This window comes from Podospora pseudocomata, chromosome 7 (assembly GCF_035222375.1).
Source record: "Podospora pseudocomata strain CBS 415.72m chromosome 7, whole genome shotgun sequence".
NCBI lineage: Eukaryota > Fungi > Ascomycota > Sordariomycetes > Sordariales > Podosporaceae > Podospora > Podospora pseudocomata.
In genome coordinates, this window is record NC_085891.1 from 3,122,917 (window position 1) to 3,145,892 (window position 22,976).

A 22,976-nucleotide genomic window follows, 5' to 3' on the forward strand; every position below is an offset into this window, starting at 1 on the left:
CTTGTTCGTCCGGAACACCGTCCCTTTTGATCCCTCTCTCATTCCTTGCATCTCCCGGCAAGCCGGACCTACATGAATTTATCTTACGATCTACTCAGCCGAGCACTTGCTTCGGGATATCTTCGGGTTGAGAGAGAAAGAGAGAGAGAGAGACGGTAATTCGTTCCGATGATTATATTCTCTGGCGGTGACCCAACATCTTGTTTTGTTTTGATTGTTCCTGTCTGGTGTCTTGGTGTTGCCATATTTGTGTCTTGATGTTGGTCCAAAACCAGACAACCACCTGACATTATTCTTACAAACGGTAAAGTTAAGTAAAGTAAGTTAGTTCTCTCTTTCAACAACTCGTAATAAAGACGTGATAATTACTGTGTAATAAACTCCAGATATGCTCCCTCCCTCTCTCTGCAAACAACGTCCCACCTGTACTGTTGTCCTCTCTAGAAGAGATGATCAATAAGACCCCGATTCACCATACCGAAGAAAAACCAACCCAAGCAATACCAACTGAGTTCCCTTAGCACAACCACGCCCCCTTTTTTTTACCGGTCACCATCAACCTCACCATCATGCCCCCCCCTCAACTGCCCATCTCCCTCCCACCACCCCCCTCCGCCAACTCAAACTTCCTCTTCCTCCCCCCTTCCCCCTCAGTCTCCCCCTCCAGCTCCTCCCCATCAACCCACTCGCTAATCTCATACTCAACCCTTCTAACCCCCCGGGCTCCCCTCTCTTCCCTCACAACCCTCCTCATCTCCCGTCTCCTCAACCTCCCCAATCTACTCCCCTCCACCAACCCCTCAAACCAATCACTCCCCCTTTTCACCTCCAACCCATCAATCCCCGTTTGTCCCTTTCCCTCCTCCTCAGCATCACTATCACCAGGCGACGTACCAGTCAGGTTATCAATCTTGCCCAAATCGCTCTCCCAGAGGGAGTTGACAGTAACTTGTATATACTCCCCCTCCCCCTCAGGACTCGAAGTGTGATACGACAGCGGCGTCCCGCAGTACCCGCAAAACGTATGCAGAGTATTCGGTGCGTTGGGGGGTGTATAAGACCGGTGAATCAACGAGTGGGACTCGTCTGGGAGGACGGGGAGGGTGAGGGAGCGGTAGGACGAGAGGGGGACGCGGAGGAGGGGGGTGAGGGGGTGGCCTGAGAGGGGGTGGTTAGCTTGGCTTGGGATGTAAAGGGGGGAGATGTTGGGGGAGGGGAGGGGGGAGGAGGGTGCGTACGTTGATTAAACAGCAGACGAGCAGCTTGACTACCCGTCGAAGAAGACGGTGTTTCTTGTTTGGGGAATTGCACAATGTAGATATTCCGACCGCATTGGCAACCGCCGTGGAGGAGGGACATTTTCACTGGGCTGGAGGGGGTGGTTATCGGGAGAGAGAGAGAGAGAGAGAAAAAAAAGGTTTTGTTGACAAGGTGATCGAAGTTATCACAGCCACCGAATCGAGGCTTAAGCTGGTGGTGGTGGTGTTGAAGTCGTGAAGCGGGGGCGGTGGTGTTTAGCTTTCCCAAAGTCGATAGCAACAAAGCGACAGTTTGTCAAGTCAGTCAAATAGTGCGTGCGCAGCGCGGGGTTGGGAAGCAAGAAAGTCTAAAATGCTCTTATTGACAAGAAAATGTGCACACACACACACACACACACACACACCTGCCGCTTGACATCAGATGGGAGTGATGTTATAACCTAGCAAGCAGGAGCCGGAGCAAACGAGCCGAGAGGTCCTTGCAAGTGACAGCCAGGATCGAGAGGTTTCTAGAAGGTGTCGACACCTACCCAACCTACTTAACTTATATCCCGGAACCGGATTTGCAGACAGTTTCCATATAGGTTTTACGGTGCTACCTGGAATATGCCTATCTAATTACCGCGAGACGGGAGGGGCGCTCTTTGTTGCTTGTGTTCATTCCCGGTGGTCTAGGTAGGAGAAGAGAATGGGCACACAATGAAAGTGCAACGTATCGGACTAGTCTGCCATGCTGGCTAGGCATGGTAGCCTGCTGCATGAGCGTTTGTGGGATTGCTGCAGGCTGCTCGGAGAATACTGAGTGTAGGTAGATGTCAGCCCAGTAGGGTTACGTCTATGGTCTCCCGATGCCGTCGAGTGGTTTGCCAGCCAAGATGTTCAAGGAAATTTGGTGAGATTAGGAGAACAATACTATCGAGCGCTGTTCAGCGTTGCCCATGAGTGCTGTATCTTAATTGATTATCATGAACTGCGTGATTGCAGCCTCGTTGATGCTAATAACTTGGATTGCCTGAAGGAAAAAAATGAATGCAAAAAATGAGAGATTAGCTGCAACTCGTTTCGATCGAGTGACCTCCGGGTTATGAGCCCGGCGCGCTTCCGCTGCGCCATGCAGCTTGTTAATCACCTCTTGATGTTTGCTGCAGATGAAAAGTTTGCTTATCATTGTGGATTAATGGGCACTACTATTGTGGGTTTTTTTTTCGTCCTCAAAAAGTTGAGGACGGCATTGTGGGTTTGTGGATGAATGAAAGGCAAGGATGCGCATGTGGCTCTGAGCGGGTACATGCAGGTTGCATAAGCCATCCTCACTGTCAGGCTGTGAACAAACAGAAGAATTGGCACTGCAAGTCAGTAAAGTGTGCAATCTTTGTCAACTTGTAGCTTTTTAAAAAAAAAATGGTGTTGAAAGATTGTCAAGAGGCCTTAAAAGATAGTCAATATGGCTTCAAAAAATAGTCAAGACGCCTTCAAAATAGTCAAGACGCCTTCAAATAGTCAAGACGCCTTCAAATAGTCAAGACGCCTTCAAATAGTCAAGACGCCTATTCACCTTCTATCAAGGCATGGTTCAGAATATGATGTACATTGGCTTACTACTTGTACAGCACCAATTATTCTGTCCACTGCAGGGGAGCAAGGCAAAAATACCAGTAACACATCAATGATGAGAAGGGCAATAGGGGTTATGAATCATAGCATTAACTCCCCTCCTCTATACATCAACTCAAATATCCTAGCAGCCTCTGCCTCTCCTATCCTAGCACCTCAACATCACCACCGCCTCCCTCTGTCAGTGATCAAACAGAAAAAAGAACAAACGCCTAGGTTCATGGTCCCGTGGTATATTAGAGCAGAATCTCATCAACAACTTCCCCATCATCTTACAACCCCCCTCCACCCAACTAACAAACAACAAATAACTAAACACCAAAAGACAAAAAGGGGTATGTAACAGTGATAAAACTTATGTGCAAAGATGAAAAAAAAACAACAACAAAAAAAAACAAAAAAACTCATCAGTCATACGCGTACAAGATATGTCAAGACCGATAACAGTGGTTTGTGCAAAAGAAAAAGAAAAAAAAAACCTAAGCAGTCAAAGCAGGAGGAGGAACCGTCAAGTCTGGTACTTGCGGTTGCCCATCACCTTCACCGCCCGAGGCCCCAGACATGGTAGGCGACGCCGGGGCGATTTCTGGATCGGGGATTTGAATATCAAGCTATCCCGCAAAGTTAGCCATCTGCCACCCCATCCAACTCCCAAGAAGAAACAAGAACTCACACTCATGTACCCCGTCCTCCTCAACGGCACAATCTTGGGCGGGATCACATTCCCCCCCTCATCCCCAGGGTGATCCGCCCTCACCGTCTTCTCCATCTCCTTATTCCACTCTTCAATCCACTTCTCCAACCCCTTCAGCCTGCTCTTCACCCCCGTAAGTCCAAAGTCATCCCACAACCATCCCGTCGCCAAACCGAGTACACCGTCCAAAATGTTCCTCCAGTTGTACGCGCTAAAAGCCGGCACGAGCTCGCTGTTGAGTTTTTCTATTACTCTCCTAAATTCCTGCTCGCTTACTCCTGCTGGGTCCAAGATGTCCGGGTAGAGGTTGGAGAACGTCGGGGCGAGGTCACCTTCCAACAGCCAGTCCCTACGGATGCGGATTATACGTGTGGTGGTATATTCTGGCGAGTCTATCGGTACGTGAGGGTTCAGATGTGGGTAGCAGGGATGTTGGGGGCCCCATTCCTCGCCATTGTCAGGTTGCTCATCTGGGTCGCCCATGATGGAGGAGTCAGATGACATTTCGGAGCCGATGCCTGACATGCGGGAGGCCATGGACAGACGGGGGTTGGCCACGTCCGGCCCACGTTCCAGGTCGCAGGAGTAACGATCTCCTGCGCCGACATTGTTGTCCGGCTGGGACGGTAATGGTGGTGGCGCCATGACTTCTTTGCCTTTCCCTTTTCCTTTGCTGTCTCCCCTCTGGTGTTTCGCTGTCGATTGATCAAAACTGAGACCGAATGGTACTCGAAGACGTGACGAGATGCTCTGGCCGCGGCTTCTGGTTTTTCGGAATTCGGACACGGAGAAGAGGTGCTGGGATGGGGGCTGTTGCCGCAAAAAGGATGGCCCTGGATGGCAAGCCTCGACCGGCGAGGGTGAAGGTGTGGCGCGAACCGATGGCGGAAGGCTGATGCGCTGCTCGGCGCCGGCGTTGCGTTCGAGGTGAAGACTGATCCGGTTTGAGATGGATTGACGCGGTCGCTGTTCGGGACTCTGTAAAAGTGGGTGCTCACCAGCGGCGGCCCTGCTGGGCTCCTCGGCAGTGGCAGAGGTAACTGTCAGCGGGACGGGCGGAGGAGGAGGTGAAGACGGAGCACGGCGTCTGCGAGCAGTGCCGTCGGAAGAGGTTGGTGTTCTCGGGGTCGAGTTGGTGGGGTTCCACAGACGGGCGGGCGAAATTCGTTGGAGTGGTCGGTGGAAAGGGGTACCGCGGGTCCGGAATGGGGACTGATCAGGGAAGGATGATTCCTGGGCGCTGGGTCGGCCCCGCCGTAACAAACTGCTTTTTCTGCGCAACGGCCGGCCGGGCGCTACTGGTTCGAATGGCGGAGCGGCGGGCACGGGAGAATCGAAGGGGTAAGGGGGCTGCTTGGTCGGCGGAGACGACAGACTCGTGTTTGTGTGCTGGGTCGGTCGGGCGGCGGTTGACGCATCTAGGGCGGTATCTTGCTCGTGGGGGGGCGCGTGGGAAGCCGTCGGAAAGATGTTCTAGGGATGGCCGTCTCGGGGACGGCCTCCTCTAGGTACAGAATGTGTAAGTGTCTGGAGACGGTGGGCAGGCGCAATCTTCGGCTGGTGCAATCACAATCAGCTCATCAAAATTACTAGCAGTTAGTATCCTCCCTGCTAGTAAAATCTTGTATCGCGCCTGTGGATTGCCGACTGCCAATCTTGTCGGAGTCGTGGCCCAGGGGATAAACGATTGACAGTGGTCGGCGGCGTGGGATGCGGACTTGATGGAATACTCTCTAGAAATGAAAACGATTGGACTACGGGATAAATTGGAAATCGCTGTGATGGCCGACACAGCGTGACGCCGACCTCTGATTTGCGACGACGTGTTGGAGTGCCGCGGTTTTTTACATGTGCCACCCGGCGGCAGCTGGCGGCTGTGTCTATCTTGGCAGTACGATCTTCATCAACACAACTTCACAGGATGATCATCTTCGGGGGGTTAACTGATGAGTTTCGTAGCTATAGCTTCGAGGCCAGAGACTTTTGAATTCATTGAGCCTCATTCACTTGCTAGGTAGACACTGCCTGATTTGTGTGTGTTCCACGTAGGTGGATCAGTCGTGTAATCGACATTCTTGTCCGTTGTCTTTTTTCGTAGAGGAAGAGTTCTTCTGCATCATTCTTTTTCATTTCGGTTCTAGTACTTCAAGTCCGGGTTGATTGTTACATCTGAGACTCTATCGCGGAGTTGGTCGAGTCGAGTCGAGAGAAAACGTCAACTTCAAATTTGCCTGGAGAACCAAACAGAAGAAACGTGAACCATGAATGGCCTGGCTATAAGCCGGTCGACAATGCTCATAAAAAGTGATCCTAAAAAGTGTCAGGTCTTGGAGCAAAAACAGAAAAAGAGTTCAGCGCCTGAAAGTGGAATCGAACCCGTCGGTTGATGACAGTCAGAACACCTACGTATCTCTTTTCGGAGTGATCTGGTTTCGTGAGTAAACAGAGCGTACCATAATACCACTTGACCAAACCACCCTCCGAGGCATTACCGCCCCGTGTTATATCTCTGCAAAATCCTAAACTATATCCCCCACGAGCCGTTCGACTGGCCGCTCCATTCCCATACTTGCTCATCGAGCAACAATTCTTCAACTTTGCAAGGGTATTTCTTTCCGAAACCTTCCCGCCTCTTTAATGTGCCCATTCCCACGTCCATGATGCTCTAAAATACAATGCGCGCCTACCAAGTGCAAGCAGACAACCTGGAAGGAAGGTACATATCCAAAACTGCAACTAGGGTATCACCACAGAAAATCATTAGTGGGAACGTAACAGATCCCCCGCTGAAGATGTGGGGAAGGCGCCGGGAGGCCGGCACCTAACGCGGGACCCCGCAAAGCTTATTGGGGTGGGGAAAGAACGGGCAGGTCAATGCCGTCACCCACCTCTCTCCAATTCTCTCGAAGCTCAACTGTTGGTTCTTGTTCTGTTTATTCCTGTCACCATTATGACTTTTCCAACCGCTTTTTGAAAAAGATTTATTATCTTGTTGTTGTTCCGTTCTGTTACATGCGTCTTGCCAGTATAATACCACCCATCGCTACGTCACGCCCTCCAGCTGAACCGAGACACTGGACATCCCTGCCATCACATCAAGGGAAACATTTCTTCCATATCCCAGTCATGAATCATCGCCTCAGACTCACGACCTCGTTGGACTCATGCCCTGGTCCAAGTTCCCAGGGCATATCAACGGCCCTGGAAACCATGCACGAGGAGTCGGAGTCTGTCCACTCCGGGCACCGCTCACCAATGTCCGGTGGTACCGCCCCCAGCGCTTTCGAGGACGACCGCGGCCGACGTCGAAGCTCCACTTTCTCAGTGTACAGCTTGAACGAAGCTGGGCGTGGCCTTCACGATGAGATTCTCGATCCAGGGCCGTTTATACACCGAAGCGAGGTATCATGGGGAGCGACACTTCCCTTGGTATTTGCCCTCCTCCCGGCACTGGTCGGGCTAGTCTTCAAAAACGGCAGCTCGGTTATCACCGACCTCATTTTGTTGGGGCTGGCGGCCGTGTTTTTGCACTGGTCGGTAACGGTGCCGTGGAAGTGGTATCATGCGTCACAGCAGGTTCGGGAGGAGGAGGGGTCGGTTGTGGAGAGTGCTTTTCCGGACGACAGCGGGAGCGATGATGCTGTCAGCCCTCGGCAACAGAACCCCGGGCCGGATGAACAACAGCCATCACAGCCAGATCCCCAGACCAGCAAGATGGACCGCCGCGCCAAAACCGCCAGCCAAGCCCTCACGCTGCTCGGTCTTCTGGAGTGTGCCGCTTTGTTGGCTTGCTTTGTCGCCCCCGGGTTGGCGGCTTGGATGCTCCACCACGGCCGGAACCTTTTGTCGCGAGGCTCGGAGGGGTTGGTGTCAAACTTTAACCTTGTCATCTTTTTTATTGCGGCGGAGATATCGCCCGTGTCACACTTTATGAAGCTTATCCAGGCCCAGACGCTCCACCTCCAGAGACTGGTCCACAGCAACTCCAACCCCTACCGGCAGGAAAAAGTCACGATGAATCAATGGAGGGAGTTGATTGCGAGGTTGGATGAACTCGAAACACGGGGACTGACCAATGCTCCGTCACCAGTGGAGGCAAACACGAGGCGGGTGCATGCCAGTCTTGTCAGGGAGGTGAGGAATCAGATACAGCCTGATATTGATGCGTTGAATAGAGCGGTTAGGAGGTATGAGAAGAAGGCTAGGGTCCTGGCGGTGCACACGGAGGGGAGGTTGAGGGATTTGAGGCAGAGGGTGGATGATGCTATTAGCCTGAGTGCTGTTGTTGCGGGGAGGGGGCGGAAGGGGACGGAGTGGGATTTGGTGGGGTGGTGTTTGGGGGGGGCGGTTTGGGTTTTGATGTTGCCTGTCAGGGAGGTGATTAGGGGGTTGGCAAAGGTGTTGGCGGGTGTGGGGTGGTTGATGGGGATTAAGGAGGAAGGGGGGGATGAAGTCATGAGGGGGAAGAAGAAGGGGGAGATGGATGGATCGGAGGTAAAAGGGAAAGGGATGGAGAGGGAGACGAGGAGGAGCGGGAGTACAAGTGGGAGTGGTGCTAGTGGGGGGAATGGCGAGATGGATGGATCAGTGGTAAAAGGGAAAGGGGTGGAGAAGTGGATGAGTGGTGGTAGGAGTGGAAGCGGGAGTGGTGCCAGTGGGGGGAAGGGGTATCTTGGACGGAGGATGTGATTGGGGTGGGGTGGGGATATGTAGGTTAATGTATGAATGAGGCGAGAGTGTTTTTTCTTTCTAGCGGATGGGGGTTGGTTTGGAATGGGTTATGTGGATAATGAAAACAGGGAGGTGGCTTTTGGCTATAGCGTTAGCTACTCGATAGCAATGGCTCTTTATGAACTTTATTTACTATGACTTTACACAGACGTCTTTTATTGCAAGGGAATGTGTGTGTTTATAAAGTCTTGACGATATTGTGGTTGGGGCGAAGATGGTAGGCTGTGGTGTGGGTTGTAAGCGGTGAAGCTAAGGAAGAAGGTGATGTTCTTTGATTGAGTGTTGGGTACATCTGGGGGGTGTTACACTGTGGGAGGGACTGGACTTTTGGATGATGTAAAGGATAGGAGAGAGCTTTTTGAGACACGGAGGTCGAAAGCGGGTCGGTGGAGTTATTTCTACTATTCTGGTGCGAAGATCTACCTTGGAGTATAGTGTGTGTACTTGATGTAGATATTAAAACGTTGCTACAGGCGTTGAATGGGTGGGATAGCATAAAAATGTGAACACCATCTCTTTTTGACCCTTTTCTTTTCTTTTCCGTTCTTTCTTTCTCTTGGGGGGGTTCCAATTTGCAGAGATACTTGTACATGCCGAAGATGTTGCTTGCCAGGGATATTGAGCGTTGATGCCATTTTGGGCCCCAGATGTTGAACCATAGGAGGTTGTCAGTTGTCAACGACTTACCAGGACTAACTAGCTTCCTGGATAGTTGGGCCTGGTGCAGATAGTGTTTTGTTCATGGTCTAGTAGTCTTCCTCGTTGCCGGGCTCACGCTGACAGTTTGGTTCTTGCCCGTCTGCGAGCCGGTAAATGGCCCAGGTTCAGAAGGCAAGGATATCCTGGCAGGGTTGGGTAAGTCCAGCTCTTTTCGGCTACAGTTATCAGATCAAAAAGTGAACATGTTCGTATCTGTATGTTTCCACTGTCTGTCTCATATTGCTTACAGTTGTGACGGTTGTCATTGTCAACGTCTTGGAAGAGGCGCCGAGACGGGCAGTTGAGGCGTCCGGAGGTGGACTGTCCTTCCTCATCGAGTCTTCAAACAAACACAAGCCCAAGAAAGGGCGTGCATAAATGCATTGGTGCCAAATGTGGAAGGCATGATGGTTGAAGAGTGGTCAGCTTCAGGTTCGGCCCATGGCAGCCTCGATGAGGGACGTGCACTTGTGGGCCCTGCAAAGCCACTCCACTTGTCCTTTTCTAGCTCCAGCTTGGCGGGAATATGGCGCTAGCTGAAAGTTAGCCTTGCGGGAAGAGTGGAGAGGCCGGAGCTTTTTAACATCGCATTGTGACATCACCACTGCCAATTGAGAACGATAATTTTTCTGCATCAGAAGGAGGTTGGGGAAGGGACTTTTGGTATATGAAGTGGAAGGAACAAAACAACCCAAGAACAGAAAGAAGTTGACCGCTTGAAGAGGGGCCAATGTACTGACTGATAGTGTGTCCCATTTGCCAGATCAGGGCAGGTCTTAAGCCACAGCAGGGGAAAATACCAGCTTTTTCTCGTTTTTCTCATTCCCCGCTCATGCTGCTGGCTGTCACGCTGGCAGATCCATATCCAATAAACCCGAGATCATCGACGAGCATTGTGCAGCGGAGGACGCAGGTCTTTCTTCTTTTGTCTTTGTTTATCGTGGTTTGTTTCTCATCTATCTCTTCATCCGCACGGTACGTGGACCGTATGATGGCCTCTGGATGGTTGGGCGCGTCCAAGTAACATCCCGCGTCTTGGCGTCGCAAACTGCTAATCAATGGAAATCAGGTACCGGCTATCTGTGGGGGAGCAACTACAACTTCCTTCGGTTTTCCGGCAGTCAGTCGGCCGATTGCATCTCGTGCTCTCGACATGTGAGACCGGGATAACAAACCAGTCCTCACCAGCCTAGCCAGAAGATGGCAAGCTGAGCCACGTTCGGTAACAACAGCCGCCATCAAATTAGTTCTTCACCATGCCTCCCGCCGCTCACTGCCGGGCTGATTCCGTACAGCAACCAGCGAAAGGTCGGTAATTTAGCCTGCGTCAACTCTGTCTCATCCGGAGAGACACCAGGTTTTTTTGGGGACGAACTGCGTCTAGAGTGGTAGCGTAGACTACACGAGTCCACAAGGTTTCCAGCATGGGGGAGGAAAATGTCCGACGTTGGACTGGATTTCCACGAATTTGGCTGTGTCAAGATTTGGGGTGTCGTTGAAGCGGAGCTCGAGGCATGGGCAACAGCACATCACAGCGAATCACGGCCGCACGATGCGTCTTGATCTGGGCAATCTTGGATGAAAGCGCCCACTTTTGTCAACCTCAGGTCCGGATACGGCATGCGCCAACCCCTTGGCGGCGTTGCTGAACCCTGTCGGCTCTGCGGAGGCCGGTCGTTAGCTTGGACGCCTCTGCCGCAGTCACACACCCCATTGAGCACCCCACGTCGAGTCGTCAACCTCGTTGACGTCCCGCTAATCTCCTGCTTCGAGTGCTGGCCTCGCTGACCATCCACTCGAACTACAGCTTGCCCAGCATCATGTCGACGATGGACGTCTCCTGGTGTGCCATGGCCGGCCTCCCAGCGGACGCCTTAGGCGCTCGTGCCTCCTGCTGTTTCCCGGCGTCTCCTGATATCCATCCCGTTAACCGTACCGTGATCTAGACGAGCAGCCCCATCTCAGATCTTGTTTCTCGTGGACGGGTTATGCCAGTTACTGTCGGCGGATCATGGACCAGTTCATCCTTGGGGCCTGCCTCGAGTGGCTTGACACTGGCTCCAACCCCCCTCCCCGCCCGCCAGTAATCCCTGGTTTTTCTCAGCTACCTGTTATATGTTCTCCGCCTTGTCATATCGTTTGATCTGCCGCATGTCCCTCGTCTTCTTCCCCTCCTGTCCCAGGCAAGCGTCTAGACTGAGCTTCAGCACCCGGTGTTTGCTGCCGGGCCTCCTTCAGTCTGATCCGTTCCGTATCACCGCCATCAAGTCCACCCAACGCTGGCAGTATTTGTTGAAAGGCGATCCGGTGTCAAAGAACATCGCTGCTTCTTCACCGTGCTATGAGCTGGCAAACTGCTCCCGTCGGTTTCCAGTAGGGCCTCCGCGCAACTTAGGATAACGGTCACGATATCGAGCGCGCAACTCGCAGGCTGGCCAATATGAAGCTTGCACAGAGCTCTGGAAAAGCTCTAGTTTGTCTGGGGCTTCTGGCTGGCTTCGCTGCTGCGGGTGGTCTCGGGCCAGCAAAGCGAGACGAAGTGACCCCCTCGACAACGGTCACGCCGACTCGGACGTTGACAGAGGCCGGATCGGAAACGACAAGGTCAATCGCCCCCTCTGGCTCTCCGGTCATTGGTACTCTAAATCCCTCGTCCACATTGCCGCCTTCTGCCAAATCAACTGTTGATCCGGCCTCTCTGTTCAACACCAGCGCCCTCGATGGTAAGTGGGATCTGGTCTGCCAGCATCTGATTGTTGAGCACCATAGCTTACCGTTCTCCAGCTCCGCTTCCAGATGACCAGCTTCCCCTACAGCCTGTCATCACCCCCGGATGGGCTGTTTCCGGTGCCATTATGCTCATCACCGGCTTCGTCTATGCTATCGTGGGGATCAAGACAAAATGGCTACATACCTTTTTCTCAACCGCCTACCTGGCAAGTTTAGGGACAACAGCGCTGATCTTGTACGTCATGGTGCCACCAGTCAGTGACGCTGTCCAAGGAGCATACGTGGTAGCAGCTGTCTGCACCGGAGCTGTTCTAGGTGGCCTTGCCATCGTTTTTAAGGAACTCACCGAGTGTCTGGCCGGTCTTCTGGGCGGCTTTTGTCTCAGCATGTGGTTGCTGACTCTTCAGCCCGGTGGACTTGTCCCATCAACTGTTGGCAAGGTTTTGTTCATTGCCTCGTTCACCTTTTCAGGCTTTGGGGTGTACTTTGTGCCATGGACTCAGATTCGGGCATATGCACTTATCGCATGTATTTCCTTCTCAGGGGCCACCCTGACTGTTCTCGGAATCGATTGCTTCACTCGCGCTGGTCTCAAGGAGTTTTGGGCGTACATTTGGGCACTCAACGACAAGCTGTTCCCCCTTGGCGCGAATACCTACCCACTCACACGCGGCATTCGGGTTGAACTCGCTGTCACAATACTCATCTTCCTCGCCGGCATTGTTTCTCAGCTCAGGCTCTGGCGTCTCATCAAAGACCGTCGAAGCAAACGTGAGGAGGAGATTGCCGAAGGAGAGCGGAACCTTCGTATCGAAGAGGAGATCATCGGCCGCCAAGTTGAGGAGATGACGGCTCGCGAGCTCCGTCGCTGGGAGCGTATCTATGGCGAGAACACCCCGACCCACCAGGCCTCCGACTCGGCATTGGGCGATATGGATGACGAGAAGCGAATTCGTCACAGCTCTGCCACTCTGGCCTACTCGAGACGCACCAAGTCCCCGACTGATACTGATGGGATTGTAGCGGCCGAGGTTTATGTCGACCCTCTGGCGGACCCTACGCCCTCGGAGAAGGCCGACATGAATGAGACTGTTATCGCCAGAGACGTCGGCGATGGGAGAAGATTCACGGTCAGGATTAGTGAGGACGAGCTTCGCGGGCGCTCGACCCCTGAGGTTACCTCTTCGCACACTCACGATGGTCATATGAGGCGCGAGAGTTATATCATGATGAATTCCAGACGCAGCTCACAACGTAACTCTCAACGAAACTCGCTTCACACCCCTGAGGTTCCCATTCTCAGTCTGCCTTTCCCGCTGTCTAATGCCAAAAGCGAGGAGGGTCGTTCCTCGTTTGCTGCAACCTGTGCCGACGAGGAAGGCCGGGAGAACGTGCCTGGACCTCGGATTAGAAATTCAACGGCGGAAAAGCTTGCCGAGAGACTGTCAAGTGGTTCGGCCAAGCTGCTTAGGGGCCTTTCCCGGCGGTCTGCCCACAGCAAGCGTGGGATCATCGAGGGAGTGGGCGAAAGCGCAGAAGAGTTGGCTGTCGAGTCTGTCCAAAATAGGGACGACCTCGACTCTCTTGCTGCGGTTTTGGACGACTTGAGCTCTCTGGGAGAAGTCTCGGCGACACCATCGCCAACTACTGATGTGAAAATGGAACTGCCCGCCTGGAAATCAAAACCCCAGTCGGCCGACTCTAGTACGCCGGGAGCCAAAAGGACAGAGGCGGCAGTCCCTGAGATGAAACAAGAGGAGGAAACGTCGCTGAGCTCTGGGGAGGTTGGTGATATGATTCCTGAGATACCCACAAGGCTCTCCGACGTGGACGTACTTGCTATTGCCGAGTCACGCTTGGCCAAGTCCTCGCCGGCTCTTGAACAAGGAGGCTTTGTTCCTGAAGAAAAGAATCCTGCACCCTTACCGCAATTCCAGGCCGACTTCGAGGTCGAGAAGAAGATGGATCCTGACGAGGACAGTTCGCGGGCGGACCCTGTGGGAAGCCCCAAGCATGATGAGGACGGTGCAAAAGATGGGGATGATGCTGCGGTCAGAGGGGAATCATTGGATTCCGTTGCCGCCAGTCTGACGAGAGGGAATCTTCCACCAGCCTTGTCCCGAGTAGCATTGTGTTATCGTACAAATGAGTGGGCGAAACACCTGAGTGTGGCTGAGATCCCTGACCCAGATGAGCTCCAGCAAGAGATCGTTGCAGCACAAGACGGCTCAGACGAAGAACCGGCGCCCCTTGACATTGTCGACCTTCAGCAAACAGCCGAGAATGCGACCATTCCTCCATACGCCCCTCGATCGGCTAGCGCCATGTCAAACTACACAGGCCAACCTGTCAGCAGGAGCAGTTCCAGGACATCGTTCTCGGCGTATCCAGATTCGAATGCCTCTGCTATCCAGCCTGGCTCTTCGCCTGACTTGCAGCAAGGAAAGTTGAACAGTCCCTATCGCTCCTCTTCCATGACGGGCGTGATGCTCAAGGGGCGAAATTCGAGACTTATCGCCGAGCCCATCGCGGAAGAGGGCGATCATGAGCCAACTGAACACGTTTCAACCTCTTTTCCCTCAGATACAACCTGGACCATGCCGAACACAAACTCGGCATCTGCGTTCCCTCATGGGCTGTTGTCTTCAACCTCGGTCCCGAACATGACACGGATCAGCCAACAATCCTTGTACTCTCCGCCTACTCTCATGGGTGTGCGCGAGACGCTCCTCCGCAATAAAGCGTCTGGGTCAATCTACGCTCAGACTGCTGAACCAATTCCCTACGGAATACCAACCTTTCCTGTCGCAAGGCCTTCCTCTGAACACGAGAGTCTGCACAGCCACTCTGCACCTAACAATGTCCCTAGCGATTGCTCCAGCCCAGCAGTCGGCGTCGACCTCGATGACCTGCCACTATCCCAACGCCGTGCGTTGATCCGACAGAGCAGTATGTCTATGCAGCCCCAGCAGGCGCTTATACGCCAGCGTTCAGGGCTGCGAAGTCCTACGCCACCTGCTACCTCTCACCCTTCCCCATGCGCAACAACAGAGTCTACCACTTTCGACTCATACCAGCCTCTCCGTCATAGCACAGTACCCACCGAAGCTGTTCGCCAGGCGCAGCTCGCCAACTTCCGCAACAGCGTCCAAGCTGACCTCCGGGCCAACGCACGGCCAAAGACGTTGGCCCGACACAGGTCTGTCGGAGGTGATGGCTTCCACCACGGCCCGCCTCTTTCGGGGGGGTTGCTTAATTTAGGAAGTACCACCTCCATGACCAGTCTCAAGGGTGCTTTCCAATCCGTAGGAGATCGGCACAGTGGAAACACCCCTGGGAGTAGTGTTGAAGCCCAGAGGAACATTGACATTCAACGCGGGGTGATGATGGAGCAAAAGGAGGCCGAGGCGGCGAGGCTGGAGAGCACGAGGCTGGAGAGGGAGGGGAGGCAGAGGGAGTTTGAGGAGCGGATGAGGAGGGATCGGGGGATGTTGGAGGCGCACCGGGATGCCATGAGGAGGATACAGAGGGGTGTGAGGGATGTTTGAGATGTCATGACTTTTTTCTTTTTTTTTTGCGAAAAAGAAAACAATGATGTTATGGGATGAATTGGAGAAATATAATGACGAGATGGCAAAACGTCGGACGTATAGCGTGAGGCAGGCGTGTCTGTTTTGCCACTACTGTTGTATTTGGCTTGCGGGGGATGTCTGATGACTTGTTTGTTTTTGGAAACATGACCCCGAGATGAGTACGAGTACGATGACGGCATGGCGGTACGGTTTTACGGAAGGTTGATGTATACAGGTAGCTTTTAATCAAGATTGGGGGTTTGTAATTACTTGCTGAGTCTTTTGTGCATAGCATGACGGTTATTGGGGAGGACAAGGTAGAAAGTGAATGGGATGGATGGGGGCATAGAGTCGGACTGGATGGGTTAGAGAATAATTAATAGTATATTGAGTAGTTGTTAGAGTCAGACCTTGTTGTGGGTTATGTTTGTTGGTGATGTTTAGCTATCCCCGAAAAAACGGCACGCACCCAGCATCATGATATATGTTTCCCAGTATTACAGAAGAGAGTTGTTATAAAGTCTGCATTCCTGATAGAGGTTACCTTGTATTAAATCCCCTTTCAACTATCATTCAACGCCTTTAAACTATCCTCACAGGCCCATCGATACACATTCAACACCTAGAAACCATCTTCATAAACCCAGTAATTATCTTTGAAGATGACCTTTCTGCATGCAAGATTCGCCATACTCTGCCCTTTGGTCGATGCATGTTCGCCAACCGGGTCACATTTTACTGTATTCTTGCCGGCGCTGCGCTTGATCTACTGACTATTCTCAAAGACATATCAACTATCTTTGACGGCCCGTTCCAAAACCCAGTCACCATCCTTTCATTTCACCTTGTACCGTCTTCGTCATCAAGGACTGTCTCAAACCCTCAAAGCCTTTCCAGTGTCTCATCTTATCTTCGTCGAGTAAAACCCAGTCTTCCAACAACGGAGCCATCAAAGACATTACTCATTTGTGGATATATAAAGCTCGGTTGAGTCATGCAGCGCTCGCAAACACAGCTGATCCAAGGCTCGGATGGATGATATTAGGCTAGTAAACGCTGCTGATAATGTTCATTCGAGCCCGCGAACGGTGTTGAAAGAGAGTTTGGATGGAAAGCTGCCAGCTGCAAGCGCCGATAAAAATATGCTGGAGTAACCATATAAAATAGGCAAAATAAACAGCAAGACAATATCAACGCTTACAAGCGCCCCAAAGCAAACTCCGATAAAGGGTCCGTGCTGGGCTGGATCACCGACCATGCGGATAACTTGCCTGCCTCGCCAACGATGGCGGTGTCGCAGAGTATGTACGGACGACTTTTGGTCTGGTGACAGCATAAGGCGTTGCCAGCACAACACCGGAAAACTGCTCCAGATACTGAGCGTAGACGTCCTTGATGAGCCCTCAAATTTCTTCGGTCATCGCACCGGTGCATGTATCCAGCGCCTGTTGGAGGTCTGGAAAGAGGTCCGCGCGTTCGCTCACGGCGAAGAGGTATTCAACATGCGGGCCCTCGCTTCTCGCCGGAGGAAGTACGATTTCGGACTCGGCTGCGTCTCGTCCTCGTGTTCCGGGGAGTGCTGCAGGTGCGCTCGCAGACGAGAGCGCCTGTTGAAGGTCGGGAAAGCGGTTTAGGTGATCCAGATAATACTTGTGAAGTGACTGATGCAAACCAAGCTCGGGATTACGTGCTTTGACATAACGAAGACTGGTTGCATGCGCGTCCATCGTCATCTTCGCAGGGGAATAGACGGCGAGGAGCTGATCAGCGACTTGGACAACGGCCGCTTGTGCGATGATTTGGGCATGAGCCACCTTTTGTGATGGCAAACGCCGGATCTTGATCTTGAGTTTGTTGTCTGCTGCTGCATGAAGATGCTTCATCACGGCCTCCTTGGTGGTTGTTATGTCCCTAGCACCAGGAGTCCCAAGTCTAAAGTCAAGATGGGGAAAGACGATGTTGATTGAGAAGGAGGCAATCTGGGAAAGGGCAGACTGGGATATGACAGCGCGGGATCGGACGAGATAGGTACTGTGCGACTTGATCTCATGAAAAGCCGGTACTATGCCCGAGTCAAGAAGATTGCCCGCATCCCGTTGCTGAAACAAGCCTACAAGCTTGGCGAGGTGGGCGTCTGGTCGTCAAGGCGCGAAAGATAATACTTGGTTTGGGCGCGAGCAAGCCACACTTGACCGCCAGCAGGCGGGAAGCTCACCTTGTGCTGCAGAAACGTTAGTGATGGTCAATGAAACAACCAATGTCGAACATACCTCAATAGTAACCGTCTGAGAGCTGGGATAGGGAGGAAGCTCTGAGTAGGCGTTGACTTGGTAGTTGGAGACAGCCAAAGATGTTGAGATCAAGACTGTTAAGTTGTGGGAGAGTTTGAATCGATATCGTGTTTGGATTCATCACCATCTACAAACCCATCAATGGCCGTCTAGCACAAAACACAATAAAAGTCGAAAACATACCTCGATATCGATCGCTTTTTGGCCCATCCTCAATACACCCCTAGTCGAGGTAGTGGGGGGGCTCTGAGGAGGTGTTGACCTGGTGGCTAAGCTGGGTTGAAGATGCTGAGACAAAGATGTTGAGACGAAAACTCTAATTGCGGGCAGTTGCAGGGTGAATTAGGGCTTCGATTTTTTTGTGCAAAACAGGTTCGCGTTTTAGGCAGGGCAACAGCTCAGGGAAGGAACGCGTGGGGTTGAGGTAACGAGGCAGGAGCGATAGCCCACCTTCCCACACGCTCCTTCCTTGTGAAGAGTATTGCCTGGCTTCGTTCAACTTCAATAATTACACACCTGTACGAGAGTGATGATATGATATTGACGAAATTCCTATGGAAGACATTAAAGATAGCCGAGAGGACGTGTACAGAATAGATGCTTGGACACCTTAGCAGATCATAAATAGGACATACTGGCAGGCAGGACAATGACTGGAACCACAAGGACCTTCAAAAAAAAAGATGACATCTGTCATACAAATTTTGCCCTCCCCAACCGAGGTGCTATCAATGACATGACACTGCTCTCGAGGTAAAGAGTCACAATCAGACAACAAACTTTAGAGACACCCCATACTCAGTCACAGCCCCCTCAGTTACCCCGTAACGGTTTTTTGGGGGGTGGAAATAGATGACATATTACCCCATCTCCTAACGCTGTATTGAACAAAGCTGATGATTTATACAACCTCCTGATTACTTTCCCCCCCCCTGCTGCCCCTCTGTCACCCATAAAAACAAAGTGTATCCCATAAACATATATATTCCTCCCCCATCCTGAACCCAAACTCCAAGCCACAAAAACGCCCATGTCCAAATGCCTATGCTAGTACGCCACACAAAAACAAATGCTAACGATCTTTAAAGCCAAAGTCTCCTTCCCAATAAACACACCCACCTACCCACCCTAAAGAAAACAAGCACAAACAATGCTAGTTCAGGTTATAAAGTCTCCACACTATTATATCCCCTTCTCTCCTCCCCCCCCGACGTCCTCGCTCTAGCCAAACCCCCTCCATCCTCTTCACTTTGAGAAGCCGCTCTTGACGGGGCAGCACTAACACCCAGGAACTCCCCTAATGTATGACTCAAACTTCTTGCCCGCCTTCTGATAAACCCCGTTTCATTACCAGTACTTTCCACCCCCGCGCTGACAGTTTGTTGACCCTGGCCCTGACCCTGTTCCGTGTCTGAGACCTCTTCTGACGGGACAAAAAGGCTGTTTCTGAGAGAAGGTCGGTTTCGTTTGTGGGTTGGGAGGAGTTGGGTTGGGGAACCTTCCAGGTGTGATAACAATTTGTCTGTCACCACTGCTGTCAAGGTGGTGGAGAAGGGAGAGGGGGAAATAACCGGGTTTCCCCCCGCTGTTACGCCTACTGTGGTGAAGATCCTCGGATGAGGGTGGCTTCTGGGTGTGGTAGGTGGGATGGTGGTTATTGGTGGGGGAGTTGAAGACAAAGTCACCAATGGGTTATGGTCTGTATCTGAGACTGCCGCTGACGGTATAACGGAGGGAACGGAATCCGAAGAAATGGTATGTGCCCCCATCCCTGGGTGGCGGAAATGGTTAGGATTAGGGGGCGTGCTGTCCCTCCATGGACCTAACAAAGGCGCATCCTCGTGGTCTTCATCGTAATCGTCCTCGTTGATGAGAGAGGGTTTCTGCTTGGAAAGGGCGGCTAAGGGTTTGTTTGTGAAGCTCACGCGGGACGACCGCCTGGATCGTCCTACAACTGCCGAGTCGCTACCTCTGCGGGAGGAGGTCCGGGCAAGGGAGTTGGTGCCGGGATCTTGGTTAGAGAGACCGATGGTTTCTTCTATGCCTTCGGCGTCGGAGAGGGCGGCTTCGTCTTCGTCGTCGTGGCGGGGCCGGCCGCTCGTGATGAGGAAGACGCCGAAAAAGGTGAGGAGACAGCCACCGATGAATTTGGCGGCGCGTTCCTTGGTAGTGCGCTCAAAGTCGCGGTAGAGGACAGCGCTGCCGATGATGACGGAGAGCGTGAACAGGACGAATTGGATCGGGATGACTTGGGTGGAGTCGAATCTCTGGAGGGCCTTGTTGAGGAAGCGGACCTGCATGATGGCCGTTGAGAGGAGGACGAAGAGAAGGACATAGGTGACTGGAGTGGTGAAAGCACCGAGGAGGGTTGATGAGAGCATCGAGGATACACCCTTGGTTGAAAGCGCTGTGTAGCCTCCAAACAAGCCAACCAGGCCCAAATCGATAAGAATGGTACGATTCCCGTACCGAGGGCTGAGATACATCAACAGCGCAATCAGACCGCAGCTGACGCCCATATAAATCTTGAACTCCATGGTGGTGATGGCATCCCACACCTCGTGCGGCCCCATCTTGGTCTCCTCCGAATCTGCGCTCAAGACCACCGTAACCGCGCCTCCAATAGCAATAACGACACCCCAGAAGTCGCGTTGGCGGAATATCTCCTTGAAAAAGATGGGCGCTATCACACAATTCGAAACAAGAGCAACCACGCCGAGCGGGCTGACAATAGACGCCGGCGCAAAGCCATAGGCCAAAAAGTTGCCCATCTCACCCACCGTGATGAGAACCTGCCCCAACCACCAGTAAGGGTCCTTGAGATACGTCGAGGGGACCTTGGCTTCGTCACTGTCAGAGCTTCCGCTCCAGCGAGAGTCGTCGGACCGGAACGAATGCGTGAGGGGGTCCGTCTCGGTCGAATCACGGGTTTCTTCACTGATCTCGCTCAGCACACCGTCCGAGTGGGATGTCTCGGCCGCTCCATAGCCCCCTAGTCCAGAGCTTTGCGACGCAGAATTGGCATGCTTCAGTGCCTGCCTTGCGCGCTCCCGCATTGCCACTTTGTGTCTGTGTAACCGAATATGCGCATACCGCTGGACGTTGAGAGCCAGAGCAATGAGGACATTGCCGCAGATGGCGGTTATTATGCCGATTAGACTCGACCAGTTCTGGAGATCCTTGTCGGGATGGTCCCCATCGTCATGCCCACCGCCAGCATCGTTGGAAAAGGAGGGTAGCCAGCCGGGCCAGGCGCGGCCTGTTAATGGCGGACTCGAAGCTGGGTGGAGGTACATCTTGGTGTTGTTGTTGTCGTCCCCCGGCAAACTGAAGCGCACCGGTGTCGCTCGGTTTCGAGGTTGGTCATGGGTGGTTTGTGGGAGTAAGTGAGTCGGTCAGTCGGTCGGTCGGTCTAGCTGTCGGGTTCCGAGTAGTGCTGAGTGCTCAGCACTCGGTACTCAGTAGTAAATTTGGTTGTAATTTCTCACACTAGATATGGGTCGTTGGTTTCGTGCCGCGATGCGAAGTGGCGCTGGCGCACCATCGAACATGGGGGAGAAGTGGACCGGCCATCTGCCTGCCGCTCTTGTCATTCTACCCCAGTCCAGCTGGAAAGGCCTCTGATTGGCTGGTCGATCAAGACCAGAGAGACATATATCAACACCACGTTTCATTCATAAACATATATGCCTAACATCTCCGATTCACCTCTCAAGTCGAAAAGCCTCCCACATGATTGTCGACAACTTAGACTCTACGGACCAGCAGGGGGGCTGTATAAAGCCTCTGTTGAGGAGTGCCACCCGCCCAGATCACTGTTTATCGGTCCGAGACAGGCCCCGATGGGAAGCCTGCTCTTCCCAAAAAAAAAAATGTCGAACTGGAGGGCATCGACACTGATGTCTCCAGCCCAGTCTCTCTCGGTGGAACTGCCAAAACTCATAGCCACCTTTCTTCACGAAAGTGTCTACTCGCCTGTCCGTCTCGCCAATGAACTAGGCTGGGAACCCACCCCCCGTGGCTACACACCACCCAAGTCCTTCGCTCTCGACGGTACTAACCCGCTCGATGTTACTTATCGTCCCGAATTTGCAGACCAAAAGCCAATTTTTGGCTGGCTCGATGCATTCGAGGACCTGATGCGAGTCAACTCTGGTCTGGAGTTATCAGATTTAGACATGAAGCACGCCACCGTCCACAAACTATGGCATCTTTCCTGGACGAATAGAGGCGACCTGGAGTTCCCCAGACTTCGCCATGTTGCGAAACATGATGTTTCACATCAACACGTGGTCAAACAACTCTTGGCATCTCTGGTTTCCCTCATTTCTTCGCCAGGGGGGGAAGACATCACCAAACACTCCCGAAGAGTGGCTCAAGGCTCGGGAACAGGAGAGGGAATTCTGGACTTCCCGGGATGAGCTGACGGAGCAGCGCAAACGGTTTCAAAAACTGCTCGGCATGGATGTGAACAATATTATACAAGCCCAATGGTTTCGAGGGGTGCGCAATCCCCCCGAGGAGCACCTGGCCGTGGACAAGGACGGCTCGTCTTTCTTCGGCGCATTGGCTTTGTCTCTTCCATTGATGCACTACCAGCTCCGAAATGGAGACCTGGTTGAGCATGAAGCGGCCTTGTCTCAACGACCCCCCGAACAAAGTTGGCCTCTCGCCACCATGTTGACCCTCATAAGCATGTTCACAGATCATCCTGTTAGGCCTTCCCGCGACTATAGCCTGTTGGTTAATCAGGGCCGTTTTTTCCACTATTGGGATGGCATAGTAAAAATTAGGGATAGGGTGGGCGAGGGGAAAGAATGGTTCATCAAGAATTTCTTGGGGAATCTCCATCGCCACCACTCCCTGATGCTACAAGATGTGGAGAACCCTCACAAACCTGCTCTCAGGTGGCTCTGCCAACAATTTAGCCCCAAGAAGGAGACACTTGAGGAGGGCAAGGCGAAGTGGGACAGGAAACCGGAAGAACTTTTCGTATCGTAGACGATGTGGGAAACTTTGCGCGTCGTTAAACAAGGCTTTTTGGAGGGTAAATATGCTCGAAAGGCGTATTTAGCTCTAGGATGACGCTCTGATAATGCGTCACTACCATTGGCGACAGATTTTGTGCAGGTCATCATTTCATCTGCAAGCTGATGAAGCCCAGGCCATATTTCCATCGTTTCTCCGGGGGTATCAGGGCGAGGTAAGGGTCTGCCCAAAGAAAAAAGCGAGTGTGGAGTATCTAGCATGGAAGAAGAAGAAAAGGGAGCTAATCCTGGGGATATTTTGAGCATACGCACACACACCCTGACGAGCAGAAAGGACACAACAACCACAATAAATCTCCCTCTTACAATACACAAACACCCACAAGAACAGCGCTTCC

The 22,976-nt window shown here is 52.6% G+C and overlaps 6 protein-coding genes and 1 non-coding gene across 7 annotated transcripts; 4 read left to right on the plus strand and 3 right to left on the minus strand.

The window, feature by feature from the left end:
- Window positions 1-60: 60 nt before the first annotated feature.
- On the minus strand, window positions 61-1,624 carry QC762_710525 (uncharacterized protein). Its single transcript, XM_062893898.1, has 2 exons — window positions 1,239-1,624; window positions 61-1,158 (listed from the first exon to the last, which is right to left on the minus strand). The coding sequence occupies exons 1-2, from the start codon at window positions 1,357-1,359 to the stop codon at window positions 581-583; spliced, it is 699 nt and encodes a 232-aa protein (XP_062739749.1). The 5' UTR covers window positions 1,360-1,624; the 3' UTR covers window positions 61-580.
- Window positions 1,625-2,306: 682 nt separating this feature from the next.
- QC762_0113510 lies at window positions 2,307-2,378 on the plus strand. The gene has a single exon. It is a non-coding gene; the product is annotated as a tRNA-Met (tRNA).
- Window positions 2,379-2,942: 564 nt separating this feature from the next.
- Window positions 2,943-5,354, minus strand: QC762_710530 (uncharacterized protein). Its single transcript, XM_062893899.1, has 3 exons — window positions 4,944-5,354; window positions 3,547-4,779; window positions 2,943-3,484 (listed from the first exon to the last, which is right to left on the minus strand). Exons 1-3 carry the CDS (start codon window positions 4,983-4,985, stop codon window positions 3,353-3,355), a joined length of 1,407 nt encoding a protein of 468 aa, XP_062739750.1. The 5' UTR covers window positions 4,986-5,354; the 3' UTR covers window positions 2,943-3,352.
- Window positions 5,355-6,441: 1,087 nt separating this feature from the next.
- Window positions 6,442-8,996, plus strand: QC762_710540 (uncharacterized protein; the record flags this gene model as incomplete). The annotated part of the gene is made up of 1 exon (XM_062893900.1): window positions 6,442-8,996. The coding sequence occupies one exon, from the start codon at window positions 6,442-6,444 to the stop codon at window positions 8,254-8,256; it is 1,815 nt and encodes a 604-aa protein (XP_062739751.1). The 3' UTR covers window positions 8,257-8,996.
- Window positions 8,997-9,621: 625 nt separating this feature from the next.
- QC762_710550 (uncharacterized protein) lies at window positions 9,622-15,708 on the plus strand. The gene is made up of 2 exons (XM_062893901.1): window positions 9,622-11,720; window positions 11,782-15,708. The coding sequence occupies exons 1-2, from the start codon at window positions 11,438-11,440 to the stop codon at window positions 15,273-15,275; spliced, it is 3,777 nt and encodes a 1,258-aa protein (XP_062739752.1). The 5' UTR covers window positions 9,622-11,437; the 3' UTR covers window positions 15,276-15,708.
- A 3,045-nt stretch (window positions 15,709-18,753) lies between these two features.
- Window positions 18,754-20,957, minus strand: QC762_710560 (uncharacterized protein; the record flags this gene model as incomplete). Its single annotated transcript, XM_062893902.1, is given in 2 exon segments — window positions 18,754-20,917; window positions 20,929-20,957. The coding sequence occupies 2 exon segments, from the start codon at window positions 20,955-20,957 to the stop codon at window positions 18,754-18,756; spliced, it is 2,193 nt and encodes a 730-aa protein (XP_062739753.1).
- An 890-nt stretch (window positions 20,958-21,847) lies between these two features.
- Window positions 21,848-22,591, plus strand: QC762_0113560 (uncharacterized protein; the record flags this gene model as incomplete). The annotated part of the gene is made up of 1 exon (XM_062884333.1): window positions 21,848-22,591. One exon carries the CDS (start codon window positions 21,848-21,850, stop codon window positions 22,589-22,591), a length of 744 nt encoding a protein of 247 aa, XP_062739754.1.
- Between the last annotated feature and the right edge of the window lie 385 nt (window positions 22,592-22,976).

Excerpts from the sequence above, each read along its gene's own strand:
- QC762_710550 (XM_062893901.1), top strand. The coding sequence starts at position 11,438 with ATGAAGCTTGCACAGAGCTCTGGAAAAGCTCTAGTTTGTCTGGGGCTT. Across the intron at positions 11,721-11,781 it reads CAACACCAGCGCCCTCGATG|CTCCGCTTCCAGATGACCAG; the intron begins GTAAGTGGGATC and ends ACCGTTCTCCAG.
- QC762_710525 (XM_062893898.1), bottom strand. The coding sequence starts at position 1,359 with ATGTCCCTCCTCCACGGCGGTTGCCAATGCGGTCGGAATATCTACATT. Across the intron at positions 1,159-1,238 it reads TCGTCTGCTGTTTAATCAAC|GCCACCCCCTCACCCCCCTC; the intron begins GTACGCACCCTC and ends ACCCCCTCTCAG.
- QC762_710530 (XM_062893899.1), bottom strand. The coding sequence starts at position 4,985 with ATGCGTCAACCGCCGCCCGACCGACCCAGCACACAAACACGA. Across the intron at positions 4,780-4,943 it reads GACCCAGCACACAAACACGA|TCCCCATTCCGGACCCGCGG; the intron begins GTCTGTCGTCTC and ends TTCCCTGATCAG. Across the intron at positions 3,485-3,546 it reads GGAGGACGGGGTACATGAGT|CTTGATATTCAAATCCCCGA; the intron begins GTGAGTTCTTGT and ends TTTGCGGGATAG.